This window comes from Hyperolius riggenbachi, chromosome 2 (assembly GCF_040937935.1).
Source record: "Hyperolius riggenbachi isolate aHypRig1 chromosome 2, aHypRig1.pri, whole genome shotgun sequence".
Taxonomy (NCBI): domain Eukaryota; kingdom Metazoa; phylum Chordata; class Amphibia; order Anura; family Hyperoliidae; genus Hyperolius; species Hyperolius riggenbachi.
The window spans coordinates 274,369,915-274,395,268 of NC_090647.1; the positions used below are offsets into that span (position 1 = coordinate 274,369,915).

A 25,354-nucleotide genomic window follows, 5' to 3' on the forward strand; every position below is an offset into this window, starting at 1 on the left:
TAAGAGGTTCCAGGAAAAGGGACCGGTAACGTAACCCAGCAGCAGCACACGTGATGGAACAGGAGGAGGGTGGCGCAGGAGGAGAAGGCCACGCTTTGAGACACAACAACCCAGGCCTTGCATGAGGACAAGAAGCGTGCGGATAGCAATTTGCATTTTGTCGCCATGCAGTCATAAATGTAATACAGATGAGAGGTTCAATAAACAGGGACCGGAAACGCTAACCCATCACAGATGTTCATTGTTCATGTTACTTGGTTGGGGTCCGGGAGTGTTGCGTAGTCGTTTCCAATCCAGGATTGATTCATTTTAATTTGAGTCAGACGGTCTGCATTTTCTGTGGAGAGGCGGATACGCCGCCGATCTGTGACGATGCCTCCGGCAGCACTGAAACAGCGTTCCGACATAACGCTGGCTGCCGGGCAAGCCAGCACCTCTATTGCGTACATTGCCAGTTTGTGCCAGGTGTCTAGCTTCGATACCCAATAGTTGAAGGGTGCAGATGGATTGTTCAACACAGCTACGCCATCTGACATGTAGTCCTTGACCATCTTCTCCAGGCGATCGGTGTTGGAGGTGGATCTGCACGCTTGCTGTTCTGTGTGCTGCTGCATGGGTGTCAGAAAATTTTCCCACTCCAAGGACACTGCCGATACCATTCCCTTTTGGGCACTAGCTGCGGCTTGTGTTGTTTGCTGCCCTCCTGGTCGTCCTGGGTTTGCGGAAGTCAGTCTGTCGGCGTACAACTGGCTAGAGGAGGGGGAGGATGTCAATCTCCTCTCTAAAGTCTCCACAAGGGCCTGCTGGTATTCTTCCATTTTGACCTGTCTGGCTCTTTCTTCAAGCAGTTTTGGAACATTGTGTTTGTACCGTGGATCCAGAAGGGTATAAACCCAGTAATTGGTGTTGTCCAGAATGCGCACAATGCGTGGGTCGCGTTCAATGCAGTCCTAGGCCGAAGAGGTCATAGCCTAGGGTCACAAAACCTGTTTATTTGGGCAATTTCAATGGTGGCGAGTCTGACGTACATAAATCGCAGCAATGGCCGTTAGCAACGTCTGAATCTCACGAAATGTCTCATGCAGGTAGAAGACATATTGTTAGACTTGGGCTCCAAAGATGGGTTCCCTACATCTCTGCAAACCAGAGTTACAGGGCTCCAAATTTGGTAAAATCCCCCATAGGATTTCATTGCCTCCCTATTTCACTTTCCAAAATCTCACATCTTTTCAAAGGGCAATGGCTCAGCAGTACCAAATTTTCTAGCATTGTAGGGACCCTTAGGGGGAACATGACTGGTGAGTTTCGGGCCCCTAGGCCGAAGAGGTCATAGCCTAGGGTCACAAAAACCTGTTTATTTGGGCTATTTCAATGGTAGTGATGGTGGCGTACATAAATTGCAGCAATGGCCGTTAGCAACGTCTGAATCTCACGAAATGTCTCATGCAGGTAGAAGACATATTGTTAGACTTGGATTCCAAAGATGGGGTCCCTACATCTCTGCAAACCAGAGTTACAGGGGTCCAAAATTGGTAAAATCCCCCATAGGATTTCATTGCCTCCCTATTTCACTTTCCAAAATCTCACATCTTTTCAAAGGGCAATGGCTCAGCAGTACCAAATTTTCTAGCATTGTAGGGACCCTTAGGGGGAACATGACTGGTGAGTTTCGGGCCCCTAGGCCGAAGAGGTCATAGCCTAGGGTCACAAAAACCTGTTTATTTGGGCTATTTCAATGGTAGTGATGGTGGCGTACATAAATCGCAGCAATGGCCGTTAGCAACGTCTGAATCTCACGAAATGTCTCATGCAGGTAGAAGACATATTGTTAGACTTGGATTCCAAAGATGGGGTCCCTACATCTCTGCAAACCAGAGTTACAGGGATCCAAAATTGGTAAAATCCCCTATAGGATTTCATTGCCTCCCTATTTCACTTTCCAAAATCTCACATCTTTTCAAAGGGCAATGGATCAGCAGTACCAAATTTTCTAGCATTGTAGGGACCCTTAGGGGGAACATGACTGGTGAGTTTCGGGCCCCTAGGCCGAAGAGGTCATAGCCTAGGGTCACAAAAACCTGTTTATTTGGGCTATTTCAATGGTAGTGATGGTGGCGTACATAAATCGCAGCAATGGCCGTTAGCAACGTCTGAATCTCACGAAATGTCTCATGCAGGTAGAAGACATATTGTTAGACTTGGATTCCAAAGATGGGGTCCCTACATCTCTGCAAACCAGAGTTACAGGGGTCCAAAATTGGTAAAATCCCCCATAGGATTTCATTGCCTCCCTATTTAACTTTCCAAAATCTCACATCTTTTCAAAGGGCAATGGCTCAGCAGTACCAAATTTTCTAGCATTGTAGGGACCCTTAGGGGGAACATGACTGGTGAGTTTCGGGCCCCTAGGCCGAAGAGGTCATAGCCTAGGGTCACAAAAACCTGTTTATTTGGGCTATTTCAATGGTAGTGATGGTGACGTACATAAATCGCAGCAATGGCCGTTAGCAACGTCTGAATCTCACGAAATGTCTCATGCAGGTAGAAGACATATTGTTAGACTTGGATTCCAAAGATGGGGTCCCTACATCTCTGCAAACCAGAGTTACAGGGGTCCAAAATTGGTAAAATCCCCCATAGGATTTCATTGCCTCCCTATTTCACTTTACAAAATCTCACATCTTTTCAAAGGGCAATGGCTCAGCAGTGCCAAATTTTCTAGCATTGTAGGGACCCTTAGGGGGAACATGACTGGTGAGTTTCGGGCCCCTAGGCCTAAGAGGTCATAGCCTAGGGTCACAAAAACCTGTTTATTTGGGCTATTTCAATGGTAGTGATGGTGGCGTACATAAATCTCAGCCATGGCCGTTAGCAACGTCTGAATCTCACGAAATGTCTCATGCAGGTAGAAGACATATTGTTAGACTTGGATTCCAAAGATGGGGTCCCTACATCTCTGCAAACCAGAGTTACAGGGGTCCAAAATTGGTAAAATCCCCCATAGGCTTTCATTAGGCCTCCTATTTACCGTTCCAAAATCTCACACCATTTCAAAGGGCAATGGCTCAGCAGTGGCAAAACTCACCAGTCATGATCCCCCTAAGGGTCCCTACAATGCTAGAAAATTTGGTACTGCTGAGCCATTGCCCTTTGAAAAGATGTGAGATTTTGGAAAGTGAAATAGGGAGGCAATGAAATCCTATGGGGGATTTTACCAATTTTGGACCCCTGTAACTCTGGTTTGCAGAGATGTAGGGACCCCATCTTTGGAATCCAAGTCTAACAATATGTATTCTACCTGCATGAGACATTTCGTGAGATTCAGACGTTGCTAACGGCCATTGCTGCGATTTATGTACGCCACCATCACTACCATTGAAATAGCCCAAATAAACAGGTTTTTGTGACCCTAGGCTATGACCTCTTCGGCCTAGGGGCCCGAAACTCACCAGTCATGTTCCCCCTAAGGGTCCCTACAATGCTAGAAAATTTGGTACTGCTGAGCAATTGCCCTTTGAAAAGATGTGAGATTTTGGAAAGTGAAATAGGGAGGCAATGAAATCCTATGGGGGATTTTACCAATTTTGGACCCCTGTAACTCTGGTTTGCAGAGATGTAGGGACCCCATCTTTGGAATCCAAGTCTAACAATATGTCTTCTACCTGCATGAGACATTTCGTGAGATTCAGACGTTGCTAACGGCCATTGCTGCGATTTATGTACGCCACCATCACTACCATTGAAATAGCCCAAATAAACAGGTTTTTGTGACCCTAGGCTATGACCTCTTCGGCCTAGGGGCCCGAAACTCACCAGTCATGTTCCCCCTAAGGGTCCCTACAATGCTAGAAAATTTGGTACTGCTGAGCCATTGCCCTTTGAAAAGATGTGAGATTTTGGAAAGTGAAATAGGGAGGCAATGAAATCCTATGGGGGATTTTACCAATTTTGGACCCCTGTAACTATGGTTTGCAGAGATGTAGGGACCCCATCTTTGGAATCCAAGTCTAACAATATGTCTTCTACCTGCATGAGACATTTCGTGAGATTCAGACGTTGCTAACGGCCATTGCTGCGATTTATGTACGCCACCATCACTACCATTGAAATAGCCCAAATAAACAGGTTTTTGTGACCCTAGGCTATGACCTCTTCGGCCTAGGGGCCCGAAACTCACCAGTCATGTTCCCCCTAAGGGTCCCTACAATGCTAGAAAATTTGGTACTGCTGAGCCATTGCCCTTTAAAAAGATGTGAGATTTTGGAAAGTGAAATAGGGAGGCAATGAAATCCTATGGGGGATTTTACCAATTTTGGACCCCTGTAACTCTGGTTTGCAGAGATGTAGGGACCCCATCTTTGGAATCCAAGTCTAACAATATGTCTTCTACCTGCATGAGACATTTCGTGAGATTCAGACGTTGCTAACGGCCATTGCTGCGATTTATGTACGCCACCATCACTACCATTGAAATAGCCCAAATAAACAGGTTTTTGTGACCCTAGGCTATGACCTCTTCGGCCTAGGGGCCCGAAACTCACCAGTCATGTTCCCCCTAAGGGTCCCTACAATGCTAGAAAATTTGGTACTGCTGAGCCATTGCCCTTTGAAAAGATGTGAGATTTTGGAAAGTGAAATAGGGAGGCAATGAAATCCTATGGGGGATTTTACCAATTTTGGACCCCTGTAACTCTGGTTTGCAGAGATGTAGGGACCCCATCTTTGGAATCCAAGTCTAACAATATGTCTTCTACCTGCATGAGACATTTCGTGAGATTCAGACGTTGCTAACGGCCATTGCTGCGATTTATGTACGCCACCATCACTACCATTGAAATAGCCCAAATAAACAGGTTTTTGTGACCCTAGGCTATGACCTCTTCGGCCTAGGGGCCCGAAACTCACCAGTCATGTTCCCCCTAAGGGTCCCTACAATGCTAGAAAATTTGGTACTGCTGAGCCATTGCCCTTTGAAAAGATGTGAGATTTTGGAAAGTGAAATAGGGAGGCAATGAAATCCTATGGGTGATTTTACCAAATTTGGAGCCCTGTAACTCTGGTTTGCAGAGATGTAGGGAACCCATCTTTGGAGCCCAAGTCTAACAATATGTCTTCTACCTGCATGAGACATTTCGTGAGATTCAGACGTTGCTAACGGCCATTGCTGCGATTTATGTACGCCACCATCACTACCATTGAAATAGCCCAAATAAACAGGTTTTTGTGACCCTAGGCTATGACCTCTTCGGCCTAGGGGCCCGAAACTCACCAGTCATGTTCCCCCTAAGGGTCCCTACAATGCTAGAAAATTTGGTACTGCTGAGCCATTGCCCTTTAACCAGTTCGCATTCAGTCGTTTTTCGCTTCATGCATCCGAACAATGTTCACCTCCCATTCATTAGCCTATAACTTTATTACTACTTATCACAATGAACTGATCTATATCTTGTTTTTTCCGCCACCAATTAGGCTTTCTTTGGGGGGTACATTTTACTAAGAGCCACTTTACTGTAAATGCATTTTAAAAGGAAGAATAAGAAGAAAACGGAAACAAATCATTATTTCTCACTTTTCGGCAATTATAGTTTTAAAATAATACATGCCTCCATAATTAAAACCCACGTATTGTATATGCCCATTTGTCCCGTTTATTACACCATTTAAATTATGTCCCTATCACAATGTATGGCGACAATATTTTATTTGGAAATAAAAGTGCATTTTTTCCGTTTTGCATTCATCACTATTTACAAGCTTATAATAAAAAAAAAAAAAGAAATATTTCATCTTTACATAGATATTTAAAAAGTTTAGACCCTTAGGTAAATATTTGTGTTTTTTTTTTTTTTTTAATTGTAATGTTTTTTTTTTTTTTTAATTAAACATTTTATGTGGGTATTTTTGGGAGGGTGGGATTGAAATTGTATTTTTTTTGTAAATATATGTGTATTTTTATTTTTATTTAACATTTAGATGTAGTTTACTTTTTGGCCACAAGATGGCAGCCATGAGTTGTTTACAGTGACGTCACTCTAAGCGTACCACGTACGCTTAGAGCGACATAGGAAGCAGAAAAAGCGTAGCTTCCGAGAGAAGCTGTCGCTTTTTCTGCGGGGGAGAGGAATCAGTGATCGGGCACCGTTGCCCGATTCACTGATTCACTGGCTAACAAACCGCCGGCCAATCGCGCGCGTGCACGCGCGTGATCGGCCGCGTGGACGCGCAGGAGCGCACATGGCTTCCTGGACGTGAGTTTCACGTCCAGGAATGTGAAATAGTTAAAAAGATGTGAGATTTTGGAAAGTGAAATAGGGAGGCAATGAAATCCTATGGGGGATTTTACCAATTTTGGACCCCTGTAACTCTGGTTTGCAGAGATGTAGGGACCCCATCTTTGGAATCCAAGTCTAACAATATGTCTTCTACCTGCATGAGACATTTCGTGAGATTCAGACGTTGCTAACGGCCATTGCTGCGATTTATGTACGCCACCATCACTACCATTGAAATAGCCCAAATAAACAGGTTTTTGTGACCCTAGGCTATGACCTCTTCGGCCTAGGGGCCCGAAACTCACCAGTCATGTTCCCCCTAAGGGTCCCTACAATGCTAGAAAATTTGGTACTGCTGAGCCATTGCCCTTTGAAAAGATGTGAGATTTTGGAAAGTGAAATAGGGAGGCAATGAAATCCTATGGGTGATTTTACCAAATTTGAAGCCCTGTAACTCTGGTTTGCAGAGATGTAGGGAACCCATCTTTGGAGCCCAAGTCTAACAATATGTCTTCTACCTGCATGAGACATTTCGTGAGATTCAGACGTTGCTAACGGCCATTGCTGCGATTTATGTACGTCAGACTCGCCACCATTGAAATTGCCCAAATAAACAGGTTTTGTGACCCTAGGCTATGACCTCTTCGGCCTAGGACTGCATTGAACGCGACCCACGCATTGTGCGCATTCTGGACAACACCAATTACTGGGTTTATACCCTTCTGGATCCACGGTACAAACACAATGTTCCAAAACTGCTTGAAGAAAGAGCCAGACAGGTCAAAATGGAAGAATACCAGCAGGCCCTTGTGGAGACTTTAGAGAGGAGATTGACATCCTCCCCCTCCTCTAGCCAGTTGTACGCCGACAGACTGACTTCCGCAAACCCAGGACGACCAGGAGGGCAGCAAACAACACAAGCCGCAGCTAGTGCCCAAAAGGGAATGGTATCGGCAGTGTCCTTGGAGTGGGAAAATTTTCTGACACCCATGCAGCAGCACACAGAACAGCAAGCGTGCAGATCCACCTCCAACACCGATCGCCTGGAGAAGATGGTCAAGGACTACATGTCAGATGGCGTAGCTGTGTTGAACAATCCATCTGCACCCTTCAACTATTGGGTATCGAAGCTAGACACCTGGCACAAACTGGCAATGTACGCAATAGAGGTGCTGGCTTGCCCGGCAGCCAGCGTTATGTCGGAACGCTGTTTCAGTGCTGCCGGAGGCATCGTCACAGATCGGCGGCGTATCCGCCTCTCCACAGAAAATGCAGACCGTCTGACTCAAATTAAAATGAATCAATCCTGGATTGGAAACGACTACGCAACACTCCCGGACCCCAACCAAGTAACATGAACAATGAACATCTGTGATGGGTTAGTGTTTCCGGTCCCTGTTTATTGAACCTCTCATCTGTATTACATTTATGACTGCATGGGGACAAAATGCAAATTGCTATCCGCACGCTTCTTGTCCTCATGCAAGGCCTGGGTTGTTGTGTCTCAAAGCGTGGCCTTCTCCTCCTGCGCCACCCTCCTCCTGTTCCATCACGTGTGCTGCTGCTGGGTTAGCGTTACCGGTCCCTTTTCCTGGAACCTCTTATATGTATTACATTTATGACTGCATGCCGACAAAAAGCATGTTACATGTGCAAAGAAAACAGACATTTCCCGCATTTAAAAGACAGTTTTCCCTTTGAAACTTTAAAATCGATTTTCTCAAAAACTATAAGCTCTTTTTGCTAATTTTTTTTTCCTCTTATACCCACTCCCAAGGTGCACATACCCTGTAAATTTGGGGTATGTAGCATGTAAGGAGGCTTTACAAAGCACAAAAGTTCGGGTCCCCATTGACTTCCATTATGTTCAGAGTTCGGCCATGTTCGGCCCGAACCCGAACATCTAGATGTTCGCCCAACACTACACGTGACCCGTTCGGCCAATCACAGCGCTAGCCGAACGTTCGGGTAACGTTCGGCCATGCGCTCTTAGTTTGGCCATATGGCCGAACAGTTTGGCCGAACACCATCAGGTGTTCGGCCGAACCCGAACATCACCCGAACAGGGTGATGTTCTGCAGAACCCGAACAGTGGCGAACACTGTTCGCCCAACACTACTCCTGTACTAGGAAGTAAAGAAAATCTCCAGGGTAAATTAACATTTCTATAGCTCGTAATGACAGAGCCACTTACAGTAGTTCTCTAGATGTACCCTTCTAGCAATTCTGTTTCTATCTCTAAAGTTAGGTGCAAAGGCTTTGCTAAATGACATATTTACCACACTAACACCTAGACCAATCTGTTTTTGTCCACCATTCACCGATATCATTACAATCCACACTCCACCATTGACAATCTTGATAGGCTGACATGAATCAGATGTGACCCCAGCTTCTGAAACACCATGCACAGCATGGCAAAAGGGCCAAAACACACATCTATCAAGCCCTGGTGACAGCCATAAAGGCTTCCTCAATATTTTCCTTACCTATATCTTCCAGCCAGAAAATGAAGCCAGAAAATAGAGGAATTATTAGTAGCGCCAAGTGCTATTGTATTGAACAGGAGAGTAAAAAAGTAGTTTAGAAGATGTAACTAGATTTATGAGAGCAAAGGCGACAGTTGTGACTGGGTCAGGGACATCAGGTCTAATACCATCCCCACAACCACGGACTACCTGGTCTGTTATATTTCTATACCAGCCTCTAGGTCTTTTATTAGCAGCAGAAATGCCAGCACCAACATTCCCCCCCCTCCCCAACATCATGTTCAAAGTATGTCTAGGATTTAAAAGTTATATAAAAAAAAAATCACAGCTTCCCTATTCCTAACATTAACTTTCTTATTGGAAATCGTCTCTTTATGGCACTGGTGTTCGGGTTAGTCTTAAGAGGTGTGATAGGCAAGTTGTTGCCACTCCCTAGTACCCCCTATTGCCCCCATCCTCTCTCATCTATCCAGTGCAAGAGAAAGAAATCAACCAGGTGGCTCTGTTTACACATAGATATGTGGGAAGCAGATTTGTCAATGTGTAGCTGGCACTGCCTCCGCACTGTGTTCCCCCTGGAATGCTTCTAGCCACTGGAGAAATACTACAGTTAGTGGCCAAGTGGCTGTATCCATCACCCATATGAATAGGCTCTTATGGTGCCCATACATGGTACATTTTTTCATGCAATCTTACCATTTCTATGTAGTATAAGGGTAAATTAAGTGAATATACTGAAAGGATAATTTAGGCAGTTCCCTTATATTACATAGAAATGGTAAGATTGGATGAAAAAAATTGTACTATATATGGGCACCTTTAGCCTCACCCATGAGCCCCTTGCTAACCCTAACATGAACCTTAAATTACACATGAATCTTTTCACCAACCAAACAAATGCTCACCATACACCTAATTGCAACACTAACCTCAACTGTTAAAGAGTTTTCACAATAACCCAATACTATAAATATTCCTGAAGGTGGCCATACACTCACCTATCCCAGTACTTCTGCCTAATACAAACTGACTAACCTAACCCTAACCACTTAATTGATGAAATCCTTACCTGAAGTTTACCCAAATACTTACCTGATCTTCCTCCCTCCTAAACAACTCGTATACATTTTACTGACATTTGCAGTGCTGCTAGTCTGCACCTTCTATCACCATGTTGGGATCCTCTGCTGCTGAGAGCGACTGCCTTGCTGATCTACTGCCATGTAGTCTCACTTCACAGTTCAATCAAACAAGGGGAGCTCTTTAGAGGTACAAAACTGTTACAATTATATAATGTTTCCATAATAACTGTACTTATTTAATAGAGTCCTATACATAATACAGTCTTGACATATACAGTATACATGTAGCAAGCATAATAATAAATGACTGGAGCTGCAAATTAAGCTTTAGAGTGATGACTCAAAAGCCTGTACCTTTAAAATGAGAGCTGCAACCACAGCAAACAGTGGCAGAAGCACAAGAGTCAGAGTTTTCTTGCTGACTTTCGTGGACAGCAGAAACGTGGTCCAGTCCACTTTCTTCTGAGAGTAAGGAGGGTACCTGATCTTGTTTACACCTTCCATACTTAGAGACTTGATTAGGCAAGCGCGCTTGTGAGAGAAAGTGTCAAATGTGTGCTTGCCATGATAGGCACCCATGCCACTATGCCCTAAACAGCAAAGGAGACACATTAATAAATATACACTGAACACAGAAATATCAATGGCAACAAGCTACGAGAACGAAAAGTAAGGTAGTTGCATATGGAACTGGGAAAGCAGGACAGGTAATGTGATAATACTATATCCAGGCCAGAAATGTACTCAGAACAAGTAATTGCACGAAAACCTTATTCCAGTGGTAAAATTGATGCCAAATTAGTTTTTAAAAGGTTGTGCATTTTTCATTGTGCAATTTAGACACAACGGTGGAAAAAGGCGCACTAAAAAGATAAAATATGTTAACCAGTTCCCCACCACAGGTTATTTACCCTTAAAAACCAGAGCAATTTTAACACATCACACTTCTCCCGTTTATTTGCCAAAAACTTTACCACTACTTATCACACCAAAATGATCTACATTTATCTACATTTTTTTCCCACAAATTAGGCTTTCTTTGGACAGTACTTTTTGCCAAACGTATTTTATTTTATATGCATTTTATAGGGAAGAAGAAAAAAAAAACATGAAGAACACATTATTTCTCAGCTTTCAGCCATTATAGTTCAAAAACAAAATATGCTACGATAGATAAAACCCACATATTTTTTTGCCCTTTAGTTAAAATTTATTTTGATATATGCAGGTGTATTTTTTTTACTTTTTTGCCACTAGATGGCCCCACACTATCCTGTATTTTTCACTTTGTAAATGACCATAGGCATCCCATTGATGCTGGTGCTCATTTACTATGGGCACTTTGATTGTCTTTGGGAACATAAGTTTACATTCACCAATCAGTACCCTGACACAAAGATAATGCAATCTGGAAAGGCGTGTTTGCACTACGGTTATGCACTTTTTCCTTTTAAAGGGCCGTGACAGCAATAGAAATTAATACCAGATTAGGTCCTTATTATTACACTGGCACTATATTAGCACTTATCTTTCTTAAAGGTCTCCAATAGTCTGGTCAATTATACTTTACTCATTCTAGTTGTATATTACTTTTAAAGGAACATGTCCACATAAGTAAAACTATAGCTAACTACGAGCGGACATTTTTTATTTTTCAAAAAGACCTTATAGTTTTTGAGAAAATCGATTTTAAAGTTTCAAAGGAAATTCTCCTTCTGACCGTGGGAAAATTAAATGCCCGCTGACTTTAGCGGTTAATAGCAAAGCCCCCTTAAAAGTTAGAAACACCAAAATTGCAGGGAATGTTAAGAAGAACTGTGGGAACAAGAGGAACATTTTCTTTCAAAAAGACCTTATACTTTTTGAGAAAATCGATTTTAAAGTTTCAAAGAAAAAAGAGCAGATTCATTCGATTCAATTCATTAAAAGAACCGGATCATTCATGTGCAGGACGCATAGCTGCGGCTCCCGCTGTCTCTCCCCACCTGCCTTCACCTGTCAACCCCCACCTAGGCTGGCACCTGGTGCACCATTGGGTGCACCAGATGCCAGGCTAGGTGAGGGTGAAAGGTGAGTAGGCGGGGAGGACACCTGGAGCCGGAAGCTATGCGTCCTATGTGGCGCATTCTCTGCTATGTGGGGGGCGGTGGAGATCTTCAATCAACTTAATTGAAGATAAGAGGATACTGTATCTGTGGGACATTTCCGAGGATATTGGCGTGGGAAATTTTTTTTTGAAGGTACAGGTAAGTATTTCTGGTTAATTAAGAAGATTAAAGGACTTTTTTCGTCATTGTGTTTTTATTTCATTTAACCCTTTGTGGAAATGGGTAAGGGGTGCTTTGTACCCCTATACTCATTTCTCCTGGGAGGGGGGATGGGCATCATGCCACCATGAACCCCCCCAGGGAGTCATCGCCCCCAAGTCCTCCTGGGGCAAAGGAGGTGGGAAAGAGCCCCTTGTCCATGGATTGGACAAGGGCTCGGGGGGAGAGGGGAAGGCTTGGACCATGGGGGATACCATGGACCATGCGGAATGGTATAGCTCAGGGTGCGAAGCCCCACGCGGCCGGGGCTCCGCATTCTGGCTAACCCAGCCTGCATGGGGGACAAGGGGTTACAGAGAGCTCGGTAGGGGGGACCCCATGTCATTTTTTTTCAGATTTCCCACACCCAGCACATAAAAACAATAATAATATTTTTTTTTAAATATTGTTTTCTGCTATCTTTTTAACATATCCTGCAAATTTGGTGTTGCTAGGATGTAAGGGGCCTTTGCTATTAACTGCTAAAGTCGGTGAGTGATAACAAACCAGAGTTATAGGGGTGCAAAAGTGCTGAATTTTGCCATTGGGTTTCATTGGGCTTCCTATTTAATAATAATAATGGCAGTATTTGTATAGCGCCTTTCTCCTGTCGGACTCAAATCGCTTGCGAGGCAGCCACTAGAGCGCACTCAGTAGGCAGTAGCAGTGTTAAGAAGACTTGCCCAAGAAACTCCTTACTGAAATAGGTGCTGGCTTACTGAACAGGCAGAGCCGAGATTTGAACCCAGGTCTCCTGTGTCAGAGGCAGAGCCCTTAACCATTACACTATCCAGCCACTTTTTAAAAATCTCAAATCTTTTCAAAGGACAGCTCAGCAGTGGCAAATTTTCTAGCATTGTAGGGACTTTTAGGGGGCTCAGGACTGGTGAGTTTGAGGCCCCTAGGCCATAGAGGTCATAGCCTGGGGTCACAAAAGCTTGTTTTTTTGGCAATGATGCCGGTGACGAACGTAAATCCCCTACATCTCTGCAAACCAGAGTTATGGGGGTGCAAAAGTGCTAAAATCACCCATAGGCTTTCATTGGGGCCTAGTTTTTGAGGGTACAAAAGTGCAGGTTTCTGCCGAACAGTACGGCTGAGCAGCCCTAAATTTTCAGGCTTTGTACGGAGTTTAAGGGGGCTCAGGGCTGGTGAGTTTCGGGCCCCTAACCCAAAGAGATCATATCCCAGGGCCACAAAAACCTGTTTATTTTTGTAATGGTACTGGTGACGAACGTAAATTCCCGCCATGGCCGTTAGCAAAGTCTGAAGCTCACGACATGTCACATGCAGGTAGAAGGCATATTGTTGTACTTGCACTCCAACGTTGAGTTCCCTACATCTCTGCAAACCAGAGTTATGGGGGTGCAAAAGTGCTAAAATCCCCCATAGGCTTTCATTGGGGCCTAGGTTTTTAGGGTACAAAAGCGCAGGTTTCTGCAGAACGATAAAGTAAGGGCCTGAAACTCACCAGTACCATTGCAAAAATAAACAGGTTTTTGTGACCCTAGGATATGATCTCTTTGGGTTAGGGGCCCGAAACTCACCAGTCCTGAGCCCCCTTAAACTCCGTACAAAGCAGTGTTGCTTGCGAATTTTCGCCAAAGTCATTTTCGCATCGAAAATCCCATTTTCGATTTCGCTGAATTTTCGCAAAAATAAGTACTATTTTTGTTTCAAAAGGCGAAATTTCGCCGCCTGAGTATTTTCGCATTAATTTTCGCCTAAAGTCTGTTTTTTTCGCATTAAATATCTAAGCCCCCTTACAAACTAGAATCACCAAATTTGCAGGGTATATTAAGGAGATATGTGGGTACAAGAGGAAAATTTTTTTTGCAAAAAGACCTTAAAGTTTTTGAGAAAAATCGATTTTAAATTTCAAAGGAAAAAAGTTTACATTTAAATGTAGTAAATGACTGTTACTATAGCAAACCTAGCGGTAGTGTAAATTTATTAATATCAAAATAAAGGGCCAAGTGCAAAGGGCCAAGTGCAAGTGCCATGGGCCAAGTGCAAACTGCCAAGTGCAAAGGGTCAAGGGCCAGCTGCCAGCGCAAAGGGCCAAGTGCCAGCGCAAAGGGCCAAGTGCAAGCGCAAAGGGCAAAGTGCAAGCACAAAGGGCCAAGTGCCAGCGCAAAGGGCCAAGTGCCAGCGCAAAGGGCCAAGGGCCACGTGCAAGCGCCAAGGGCCAAGTGCAAAGGGCAATGCAAAGTGCCAAGTGCAAAATGCCAAGTGCAAGCACAAAGGGCCAAGTGCCAAGTGCAAGCGCAAAGGGCCAAGTGCAAGCACAAAGTGCCAAGTGCAAAGGGCCAAGTGCAAAGGGCTAAGTGCAAAGGGCCATGCAAAGGGCCATGCAAAGTGCAAAGGGCCATGCAAAGTGAAAACCTTTCACCTTTGCACTTGGCCCTTTGCGCTTGCACTTGGCCCTTTGCGCTTGCACTTGGCCCTTTGCGCTTGCACTTGGCCTTTGCGCTGGCACTTGGCCCTTTGTGCTGGCAGTTGGCCCTTGGCCCTTTGCACTTGGCAGTTTGCACTTGGCCCATGGCACTTGCACTTGGCCCTTTGCACTTGGCCCTTTATTATGATATTAATAAATTTACACTACCGCTAGGTTTGCTACAGTAACTGTCATTTACTGCATTTAAATGTATACTTTTTTCCTTTGAAACTTTAAAATCGATTTTCTCAAAAACTATAAGGTCTTTTTGCAAAAAAAATGTTTCCTCTTGTACCCACATATCTCCCTAATATACCCTGAAAATTTGTTGATTCTAGTTTGTAAGGGGACTTAGATATTAAACGCGAAAAAAAAAACGGATTTTAGGCGAAAATTAATGCGAAAATATTCGGCGAATTTTCGCCTTTCGAAACGAAAATAGTACTTATTTTCGCGAAAATTCGGCGAAAAGAATATTTGCATTTTCGCTCATCATAGTACAAAGCCTGAAAATTTGGGGCTGCACAGCCATAGCCGTACCAGAAACCTGCGCTTTTGTACCCTCAAAACCTAGGCCCTAATGAAAGCCTATGGGAGATTTTAGCACATTTGCATCCCCATAACTCTGGTTTGCAGAGATGTAGGGAACCCAATGTTGGAGTGCAAGTACAACAATATGCCTTCTACCTGCATGCAACATGTCGTGAGCTTCAGACTTTGCTAACGGCCATTGCGGGGATTTACGTTCGTCACCGGCATCATTGCCAACAAAACAAGCTTTTGTTACCCTAGGCCAGTGCTGTCCAACTGGCAGCCCGCGGGCCGCATCCAGCCCGCCAGGCCTCCTGCTGCGGCCCCCCAGACGCCTGCTCCATGCTGTGGCAGCGCAAGTTAAAAAAAAAAAAAAAACTTTCCCCCATGCTGCGGACGATAAATATTTACAGCCTTCCCCCTTGTTGTCCCCCGTGCTGCCGCCTCTAACTCACTTCAGATCAGCGGCTGGCAGAAGATAGGAACCAGCCACACCGGCGCATGGCAGCCGCACGGGAACTTTAAGTGCTGGAGGTGACCGATGATGTCACTTCCTGCATTCAAATTCACAGTGCGGCTCCCATGCGCCGGTCTGACTGGCTCCGATCTCTTGCTCGCCACTGATCTGAGGTGAGTTACAGGCGGCAGCACGGGGGACAACGAGAGGGGAGGCTGTACATATTTATACTCCGCAGCACGGGGGACAACGAGGGGGGAGGCTGTACATATTTATACTCCGCAGCACGGGGGACAACGAGGGGGGAGGCTGTACATATTTATACTCCACAGCACGGGGGACAACGAGGGGGGCGGGGGTGTGTAAATATTTTTTGCGGCCAATCTGAATGCATTTGGTGGGTAAATCTGCAGTCAATCTGAGTGTATTTTGTGGGTAAATCTGCAGCCAATTTTTGTGTATTTTGTGGGTAAATCTGCAGCCAATCTTTGTGTATTTTGTGGGTAAATCTGCAGCCAATCTGAATGTATTTTGTGGGTAAATCTGCAGCCAATCTGAATGTATTTTGTGGGTAAACCTGCAGCCAATCTGAATGTATTTTGTGGGTAAATCTGCAGTCAATCCGAGTGTATTTTGTGGGTAAATCTGCAGCCAATCTTTGTGTATTTTGTGGGTAAATCTGCAGCCAATATGAATGTATTTTGTGGGTAAATCTGCATCCATTCTGATTGCATTTTGTGGGTAAATCTGCAGCCAATCTGATTGCATTTTGTGGGTAAATCTGCAGCCAGTCTTTGTGTATTTTGTGGGTAAATTTGCAGCCAGTCTTTGTGTATTTTGTGGGTAAATCTGCAGCCAATCTGAATGTATTTTGTGGGTAAATCTGCAGCCAATCTGAATGTATTTTGTGGGTAAATCTGCAGCCAATCTGACTGCATTTTGTGGGCAAATCTGCGGCCAATCTGGTTGTACTTTGTGGGGAATCTGCTATCACTCTAATTGCATTTTGTGGGGAAATCTTCTGCTAGATTTTTTTTTTTTACCTGGGGGGAGGGGGGCCTCCGGTTGTGTGGTCTGGAAAAAATACGGCCCTCCATGCCCGCGAAGTTGGACAGCACTGCACTAGGCTACGACCTCTTTGGCCTAGCGGTCCCAAACTCGCCCGTCCTGAGCCCCCTAAAAGTGCCTACAATGCTAGAAAATTTGCCACTGCTGAGCCATCGTCCTTTGAAAAGATTTGAGATTTTTGAAAGTGAAATAGGGAGCCCAATGAATGCCAATGGCAAAATTCAGCACTTTTGCACCCCCATAACTCTGGTTTGCAGAGATGTAGGGAACCCAAACTTGGAGTGCAAGTACAACAATATGCCTTCTACCTGCATGTGAAATGTCGTGAGCTTCAGACTTTGCTAACGGACATGGCGGCGATTTACGTTCGTCACCGGCATCATTGCCAAAAAAACAAACTTTTGTGACCCTAGACTATGACTTCTTTGGCCTAGGGGTCCCAAACTCACCAGTCCTGAGCCCCCTAAGAGTCCCTACAATGCTAGAAAATTTGCCACTGCTGAGCCATCGTCCTTTGAAGAGATTTGAGGTTTTTAACAGTGAAATAGCAAGCCCAATACAAGCCAACGGCAAAATTCAGCATTTTTGCACCCCCATAACTCTGGTTGGTTATCACCCGCCGAATTTAGCAGTTAATAGCAAAGGCCCCTTACATCCTAGCAACACCAAATTTGCAGGATATGTTAAAAAGATAGCAGGAAACAATATTTAAAAAAAATATAATTTTTTAAAATATTTTATGTGCTGGGTGTTAGTGTGGGAAATCTGAAAAAAAAATGGCGTGGGGCCCCCCCTCCCGAGCTCTCTGTAACCCCTTGTCCCTCATGCAGGCTGGTATAGCCAGAATGCAGAGCCCCGGCTGACTGGGGCCTCGCACCCTGAGCTATACCAGCCCGCATGGTCCATGGTTTGGGGGTCTTCGGGGGAAAGGGGCGGCCAAGCCTTCCCCTCTCCCCCTGAGCCCTTGTCCAATCCATGGACAAGGGGCTCTTCCCCACCTCCGGTACCCCAGGAGGAGGTGGGGGCAACGACTTCCTGGGGGGGGTTCATGGTGGCATCTGGGAGTCCCCTTTAAAGCGGTATCGTCACCATAAAAATCAAATTTCAACAGCAACTGGTCTGAGTGTATTAAGTGATAAAGATGCTAATCCTGCATTCAAAACTTTTTCTGCTGTTATGATTTGGAGTTATCACATACTTAAGGAGTACTGGCCCTTTAGTAGTCGGTGCCAAAGAATTGCATGCTGGGGGTTCTTTTTATCTATAATGTATTCCTCCTCTTTCCTTTATTTCCCTGCCAGCTGCTTATCTGAAACCTAATCCCCTACTCACTTGTGTTTACAAGCAAGGCTGAGGCGACTCAGCGATTGGAGGAGACAAGAAAAAAAGTAAATGACATCACGAGTTAGCCTTAACTGTGGGCAAAAGACATGGCCCCCACCACTAACAGAATTCTTGTCATTTACTATATAACATTCACTGAAATCAAAACGTGGACTGTATAATACACGTGTTTCTGTAAGTAGATCAAGTATTTATCTACTTATTTATGTGTTTTTTCCCCTGGCATAGTATGGCTAATCCTACTGCTTTAAGAAGGGGACCCCAGATGTCCACCCCCTTCCCAGGAGAAATGAGTATAGGGGTACAAAGTACCCCTTACCCATTTCCACAAAGGGTTAAATGAAATAAAAACACAGCGACAAAAAAAGTCTTTTAATTTTCTTAACCATCAACCAGAAATGCTTACCTGTACCTTTAAGAAAAAGTTCCCACGTCAATATCCTCGGAAAAGGTTCCACACTATAATCTGTTATGTCCCACGACGACAGTATCCTCTATCTTGCGATCTTCAGAAATACTTACCTGTACCTTTAAGAAAAAATTCCCACGCCGAAATCCTCGGAAATGTCCCACGGCTACAGTATCCTCTAATCTTGCGATCTTCAATTAAGTTGATTGAAGCTCTCCGCCGCCCCCCCCCCCCCACATAGCAGAGAATGCGTCGCATAGGACGCATAGCTGCCAGCTCCCGATGTCCTCCCTGCCTCCTCACCTCTCACCCTCACCTAGCCTGGCACCTGGTGCACCCATAGGTGCACCAGGTGCTAGGCTAGGTGAGGGATGACAGGTGAAGGAAGGTGGGGAGAGACAGCGGGAGCCGGCAGCTATGCGTCCTGCACAGGACGCATCCTAAGTTATACTAACCGGTTCATGAATGACCCGGTTCTTTTTAATGAATCGGCTCTTTTTAATGAATCAAATGAATCGGCTCTGTAACTTTTCCTTCAAAACTTTAAAATTGATTTTCTCAAAAATATAAGGTCTTTTTGAAAAAAAAATGTGTTCTTGTTCCCACTGTTCTTCTTAACATTCCCAGCAAATTTGGCGTTTCTAACTTTTGAGGGGACTTTGCTATTAAACACTAAATTAGGCAGGCGTTTAATTTTCCCACGGTCAGAAGGAGAATTTTAAAATCGATTTTCTCAAAAACTATAAGGTCTTCAAGTCACCGCCCCCCTCTACATACCCTGCAAATTTGGTGCTTCTACTATGTAAGGGGACTTTGCTAATAACCGCTAAAGTCGGCGGGCATTAAAGCGGAATTTAACCCAGCATTTCAACTTTGCTCTAAAACATTATTTACAGCATATTATATGCAACCAGCATTTTTTTTTACTAGACCAGCATTGGAAGGGTTATAAGCAGAGCTTTAAAGTTCCGTGGAGAGAAATGCAGACGCATCCAAAGTTTAGATAGATACATTTAAGTAAACACAATGTAACAAGTGGTGAATTTGACACACTCTCTGACACAGATTGTGTTTACTTAAATGTATCTATCTAAACTTCGGATGCGTCTGCATTTCTCTCCACGGAACTTTAACCACTTTACCACTGAGGGGTTTTACCCCTTGAACACCAGAGCAATTTTCACCTTTCAGCGCTCCTTCCATTAATTCGTCTATAACTTTATTATTACTTATCGCAATGAAATGAACTATATCTTGTTTTTTTCGCCACCAATTAGGCTTTCTTTAGGTGGGACATTATGCCAAGAATTATTTTATTCTAAATGTGTTTTAATGGAAAAATAGGAAAAAATTAGGGAAAAAATTATTATTTTTCAGTTTTCGGCAATTATAGTTTTTAAATAATGCATGCTACTGTAATTAAAACCCATGAAATGTATTTGCCCCGGTTATAAAACCGTTTGAATTATGTCCCTATCACAATGTTTGGCGCCAATATTTTATTTGGAAATAAAGGTGCATTTTTTTCAGTTTTGCATCCATCCCTAATTACAAGCCCGTAGTTTAACCGGTTCAGCGCCGCAGTGCCGAAAATCTCATGCATCCGAGCAACGTTCACCTCCCATTCATTCGCCTATAACTTTATTGCTACTTATCACAATGAATTGATCTATAGCTTGTTTTTTCCGCCACCAATTAGGCTTTCTGTGGGTGATACATTTTGCTAAGAGCCACTTTACTGTAAATGCATTTTAACAGGAAGAATAAGAAAAAAACGGAAAAAATTCATTATTTCTCAGCTTTTGGCCATTATAGTTTGAAATTAATATACGCTACCGTAATTAAAACGCATGTATTTTATTGGCCCATCTGTCCCGGTTATTACACCATTTAAACGATGTCCCTATCACAATTTATGGTGCCGATATTTAATTTAGAAATAAAGGTGCATTTTTTCAATTTGCGTCCATCACTATTTATAAGCTTATAATTTTAAATAATATAATAACATATTCTCTTGACATGCATATTTAAAAAGTTCAGACCCTTGGGTAACTATTTATGTTGTTTTTGTTTGTTTTTTTAATTGTTTTTTTTTTTTTTTTAATAAAAAAAAGTGTATGTGGGTAATTTTTGGTGTGGGAGGGAAACTGCTAATTTTAAATGTAAAATAATGTTTTTTTTTAATCAAAAATGTATGTGGGTGCAGTTTACTATTTGGCCACAAGATGGCCACAGTGAAAAAAGTCCTAGATGCGAACCAGCTCGCATCTAGGAACTAAAATGCTGAGGAGTTGTTTCCTGGGGGCAGAAATACCGCGCTCTCTGGAGAGAAAGCGTCGGTATTTCTGCGGGGAAGTTAGATCGGTGAATGGGAATTATATTCCCATTCACTGATCGGGGGGCTAGCGGCGGGCAGCGGGAGCGCGCGCGGGGGCGCGCCCGATCGCGCGCACGAGCCGGCGGCAGCACCAGTGCCTATCTGGACGAGGAAGCTCGTCCAGATAGGCCGAACTGGTTATAAAGTAACAGTGTTATACCCTCTTGACATAAATATTTAAAAAGTTCAGTCCCTAAGGTAACTATTTATGTTTTTAAAAAAAAAATTTTTTTTTAATTACAAAAAAAAATAAATTGGGGAGTGTGGGAGGTAATTAGTTAATTTATTGTGTAAAACTAATGTATTTGTATATGTAAAATATTGTATATGCAAACTGCGCCTGCCTGTGATAGCTATCTAACAAAGGGGTAAACCTTGATGACATAAAATAGTGAATGATATACTGCCCAAATATGCAATATTGAAAGTACATATGACCCAACACACGAGTATGCGCTATCAAAAGGAGTCCAGCAATAGACAATGTGAAATGATGTATGTCAGCGCTCCTCTTCTTCAGACTCTTTAATCTATAAAACACAAACAAATACACTGCACATAGTGCATTACTGCCAGTCAATAGATCCCAGACTTTGTGAACCCTTGCAAAAAACACCCGGGGTGACAAGTGGTGCCTCCGTGCCAAGCCCAGTGAAATGATGCCAAACTGCTCACCAGATGGTTGCCACCTCAGACAACAGGTGGATCTAGCGTTTTGGTGTATGAACCAGGCAAATAGCTCTCCAATAAAATTCAGAATCTTTAATCCAGATCAAGCTTGTAAGACACAAATAAAAACTCTCATAGCGTAACACATAAAATCAATACACTTCAGCCTGCGCCTGTAGAGCGCACTTACGTAGCAAAGTGATTTTTGGGCGTATCGGGCTCAAAGGCCCAGTGGTGACACTCCTCTCCGGGGGAACTACGGGACGCCGATTCCACCCGGAGAGGAGTGTCACCACTGGGCCTTTGAGCCCGATACGCCCAAAAATCACTTTGCTACGTAAGTGCGCTCTACAGGCGCAGGCTGAAGTGTATTGATTTTATGTGTTACGCTATGAGAGTTTTTATTTGTGTCTTACAAGCTTGATCTGGATTAAAGATTCTGAATTTTATTGGAGAGCTATTTGCCTGGTTCATACACCAAAACGCTAGATCCACCTGTTGTCTGAGGTGGCAACCATCTGGTGAGCAGTTTGGCATCATTTCACTGGGCTTGGCACGGAGGCACCACTTGTCACCGAGGGTTTTTTTTTGCAAGGGTTCACAAAGTCTGGGATCTATTGACTGGCAGTAATGCACTATGTGCAGTGTATTTGTTTGTGTTTTATAGATTAAAGAGTCTGAAGAAGAGGAGCGCTGACATACATCATTTCACATTGTATATGTAAAATGCTTTAGGGTGTAGTTTTACTATTTGGCCACAAGATGGTCACAGTGAGTTTGTGTTCATGCGACCTGTAAGCGTCCGGAAGGACGCTTACAGGAAGCACTACGAGGCTGCGAAGATCACAATGATCGCGCTGTTTCTCATAGAAGCAGCAGATCATTGCGGGGGCTTAGATAAACGAACGGGAATGGATTTTCCCGTTCATTGATCTCCGGGCGAGCGGGCGGCGGCGTGCACGAGCGTCAGGAGCGCGCGCACGAGCGTCGGGAGCGCGGACAGCGGCGGTAGCGCGGGAGGTACGGATTTCTCCGTCCCTTGGTTTTTTAGGGGGGGGGGGTGGAAGGGACGGAGAAATTCGTACCGCGGGGGGTAAAGTGGTTAAAGCTCTGTGTGTAACCCTTCCAATGCTGGTCTACTAAAAAAAAAAAAGCTGGTTGCATATAATATGCTGTAAATAATGTTTTAGAGCAAAGTTGAAATGCTGGGTTATATTCCGCTTTAAAGTCTATGGAAAAAATGTGAACCCGAACGTTTTTGGAAAAAGTTCTCGGTTCACCTCGAATGCGAACCACCGATGTTCGCACGAACCGTTCGCGAATCTCTAAAAGTCAGTAGATGGGATAATACATAAGTGCCAAAAAACCTGAATAAAAAGTTAATAGGAGAGGATGCTTCTGTCACAGGGCCCCTAGTGGCCGGACCGCAAAATGCCTTCCAATCGGTTTCAGCACACAGACCATGCAAGCTGTGGTCGCAATCGGTACACAGAAACCGCTGGAATTTTGGCAGCAGACCGACTAGAAGGGAGCCTGTAGGTTACGGTAATACAATTTACACACTATTTCAGGGTATAACTGCCACTACCTCTGTTACCATGGGACAGAGGAGCCCACTGACTGGCTGATTCTAGACCTGCAAATAAAAACGGTTCAACACACTCTATTCTGTCTAGCTAGCAACAATAGAAGCGACTCTTCAGAAGTGAGAGTTCAGTTTGTGCGGCTGAATAGCAGGGTAGCTGATTAAATAAAGGACGTTTAGCGTTGTTTATTAAAAATGCAACATAAATAATTAATATATACAGAAAAACATTAAAATCAACAATTATAGAAACATTAATAGCCAGTATGAAAAATAAAATGGAGAAAATACTTAGAGTTCGTGGAAATATGTCCTTGTGGGAAAACTCAAAGTTCTTGGTTTCAGTTCAGTTCAGTGGCAAAGTTCTGACAAGCCGGATGCCAGCATGTCCTCAAGCTGGCAAGGATGTAATCAGGATGATGTTTCAAGGTGGAGGACACTGAGTTTGGGTCCTCTGCCATTCTTATGCCCCTGATCCAGTAAGAGGGAGTGAGGGCGGGAGCCACACCCCCCTTAGAATATGAGATGAGTCCTCCCCTTGTCCTGGGGACCAAAAATCATATCTAACCATATTATGGGCTCTATCTCACAGAAGCGTACAGGTCAGGGCAGATTTACTAACATTTTCAGATCTGTCCCGATTTACCCAGCGCCCTGATACCAGACATGAGGGGTAGGACCCCTGTGGTATCACCAGGGCACTTTCGAACTGCCTGACAGTCTTTACCTCAGAAAAGTTCTGAAACTTTCTTAGTACCAGCGCCAGACAAAGCCCCACCCACTCTGTGAGTTTGGAGGGCCTAGCAGCCTTGCAATACAGGAAATATGACAAATATAGCGGTTTATGGATTATTATATACATCTGCTATTTACAGCAGGTCAGTACTGGGTGAGTACTGGGTGAGTGGCTCTTTGAAGCTTAGGACAGCAGGCTACGTGTCAGCTTCCCTGCTGAGATTGTAGCCGGAGAGTCTGACTCTTTCTCCAGTAAATTGGTTCTGTCAGGCTGCTTATCTGACTTCATGTGATGGATGGGCCCTTAGCACAGCTGGGAGCCTGGGACACATCTGCTGAAGGCTTCCTGCCATTTGGTCACAGGAAAAAAAACTGTCTTTTAAAAGAAGGAATGTCATTCTGTTCGCTGCCATGACTGCACAAATCTAACCAGGAAGCGATCAGAAAATTGACTGTGCAAATCTTCCCGATTCGCCTGCGTTTCTCACGGCTGTTCCGTGACAGCTTCCATTACTGTTTATTGTAACAGGAAATTTATTACGCCTGGTTTGTCAATTCAATGAGGAGCAGTGCTACTGTGGACTTTTATAAATAGGAGTGTGCTGCTCAATCTTTCTATCATCTCACATATTTGGGAACCTCAAGGTGCTGCCATGATACAACAGCAGTCTTACTGAATTATATTACCAATGGCAATCATACTTACCAACACCTCCAAATGGTAATCCAGGAACTCTAGAATGCAACAAAACATCATTGCCACATACTCCTCCACTTGATGTCTCGGATATTATCCTCTTAATAATCTGAAACAATAAAAAGATGCATCGTATTTAAGCTTAATAAAACTGATTTCACCAGCACACATGCTTGGTTGTCAATCACAGTGGCTCAGTGGAATCAGCTTAAAGGACAACTGTAGGGAGGTTGCCATGTTTTTTTTTCCTTTTGTGCAATACCAGTTGCCTGGCTTTCCTGCTGATCCTCTGTCTCTAATACTTTTAGCCATAGACCCTGAACAAGCATAGAGCAGATCAGATGTTTCCGACTTTAATGTCGGAACTGACAAGATTAGCTGCATGCTGGTTTCCGGTGTTATGCAGACATTACTGCTTCCAAATAGATCAGCAGGGCTGCCAGGCAACTAGTATTGCACAAAAGAGGAAAAAACATGGCAGCCTCCCTACAGTTGTCCTTTAAGTTCTTGGGGCTGGAGTATAAGTAGTCTTACATGTATTCAACTCTACTAAGTGACTAATGAAATTCCTAGCAGAAATTGCTGAACTACATTGTGCAATTACAGCGCCATGTATGCATGAATACAGACAATCCCATTTGACGTTTCAAGGGTGTTTATTCAGAGATGATGCAATATATAAAAATCAATATCGATAAATAAGAACCCCACGTGAGTGGTGGAAAATAATAGTCAGGATGATTGCACATTTGCAAATATATCATAATGACAGTTTAAAAGTTGGATTAAAATCACTGCTGGCTTCAAGTATTATTCCCTTTAACCACTTAAGCCAATCTGGACGGATATATTTGTCCAAAAATCGCCACTTAAAGGCAATCTGGACGAATATA

At 43.8% G+C, this 25,354-nt stretch overlaps 1 protein-coding gene across 3 annotated transcripts in view; it reads right to left on the reverse strand.

Moving 5' to 3' along the window:
- The window catches only part of LOC137546363 (aldehyde dehydrogenase family 3 member A2-like), a 104,617-nt gene that overhangs the window by 7,382 nt on the left and 71,881 nt on the right, over positions 1-25,354 (reverse strand). For all 3 annotated transcript variants that reach the window (XM_068268718.1, XM_068268719.1, XM_068268717.1), the window contains exons 9-10: positions 24,471-24,570; positions 10,198-10,433 (exon numbers count right to left, since the gene is read on the reverse strand). In XM_068268718.1, the coding sequence (XP_068124819.1) occupies positions 10,198-10,433; positions 24,471-24,570 (336 nt within the window). The remainder of the gene's footprint in view (positions 1-10,197; positions 10,434-24,470; positions 24,571-25,354) is intronic.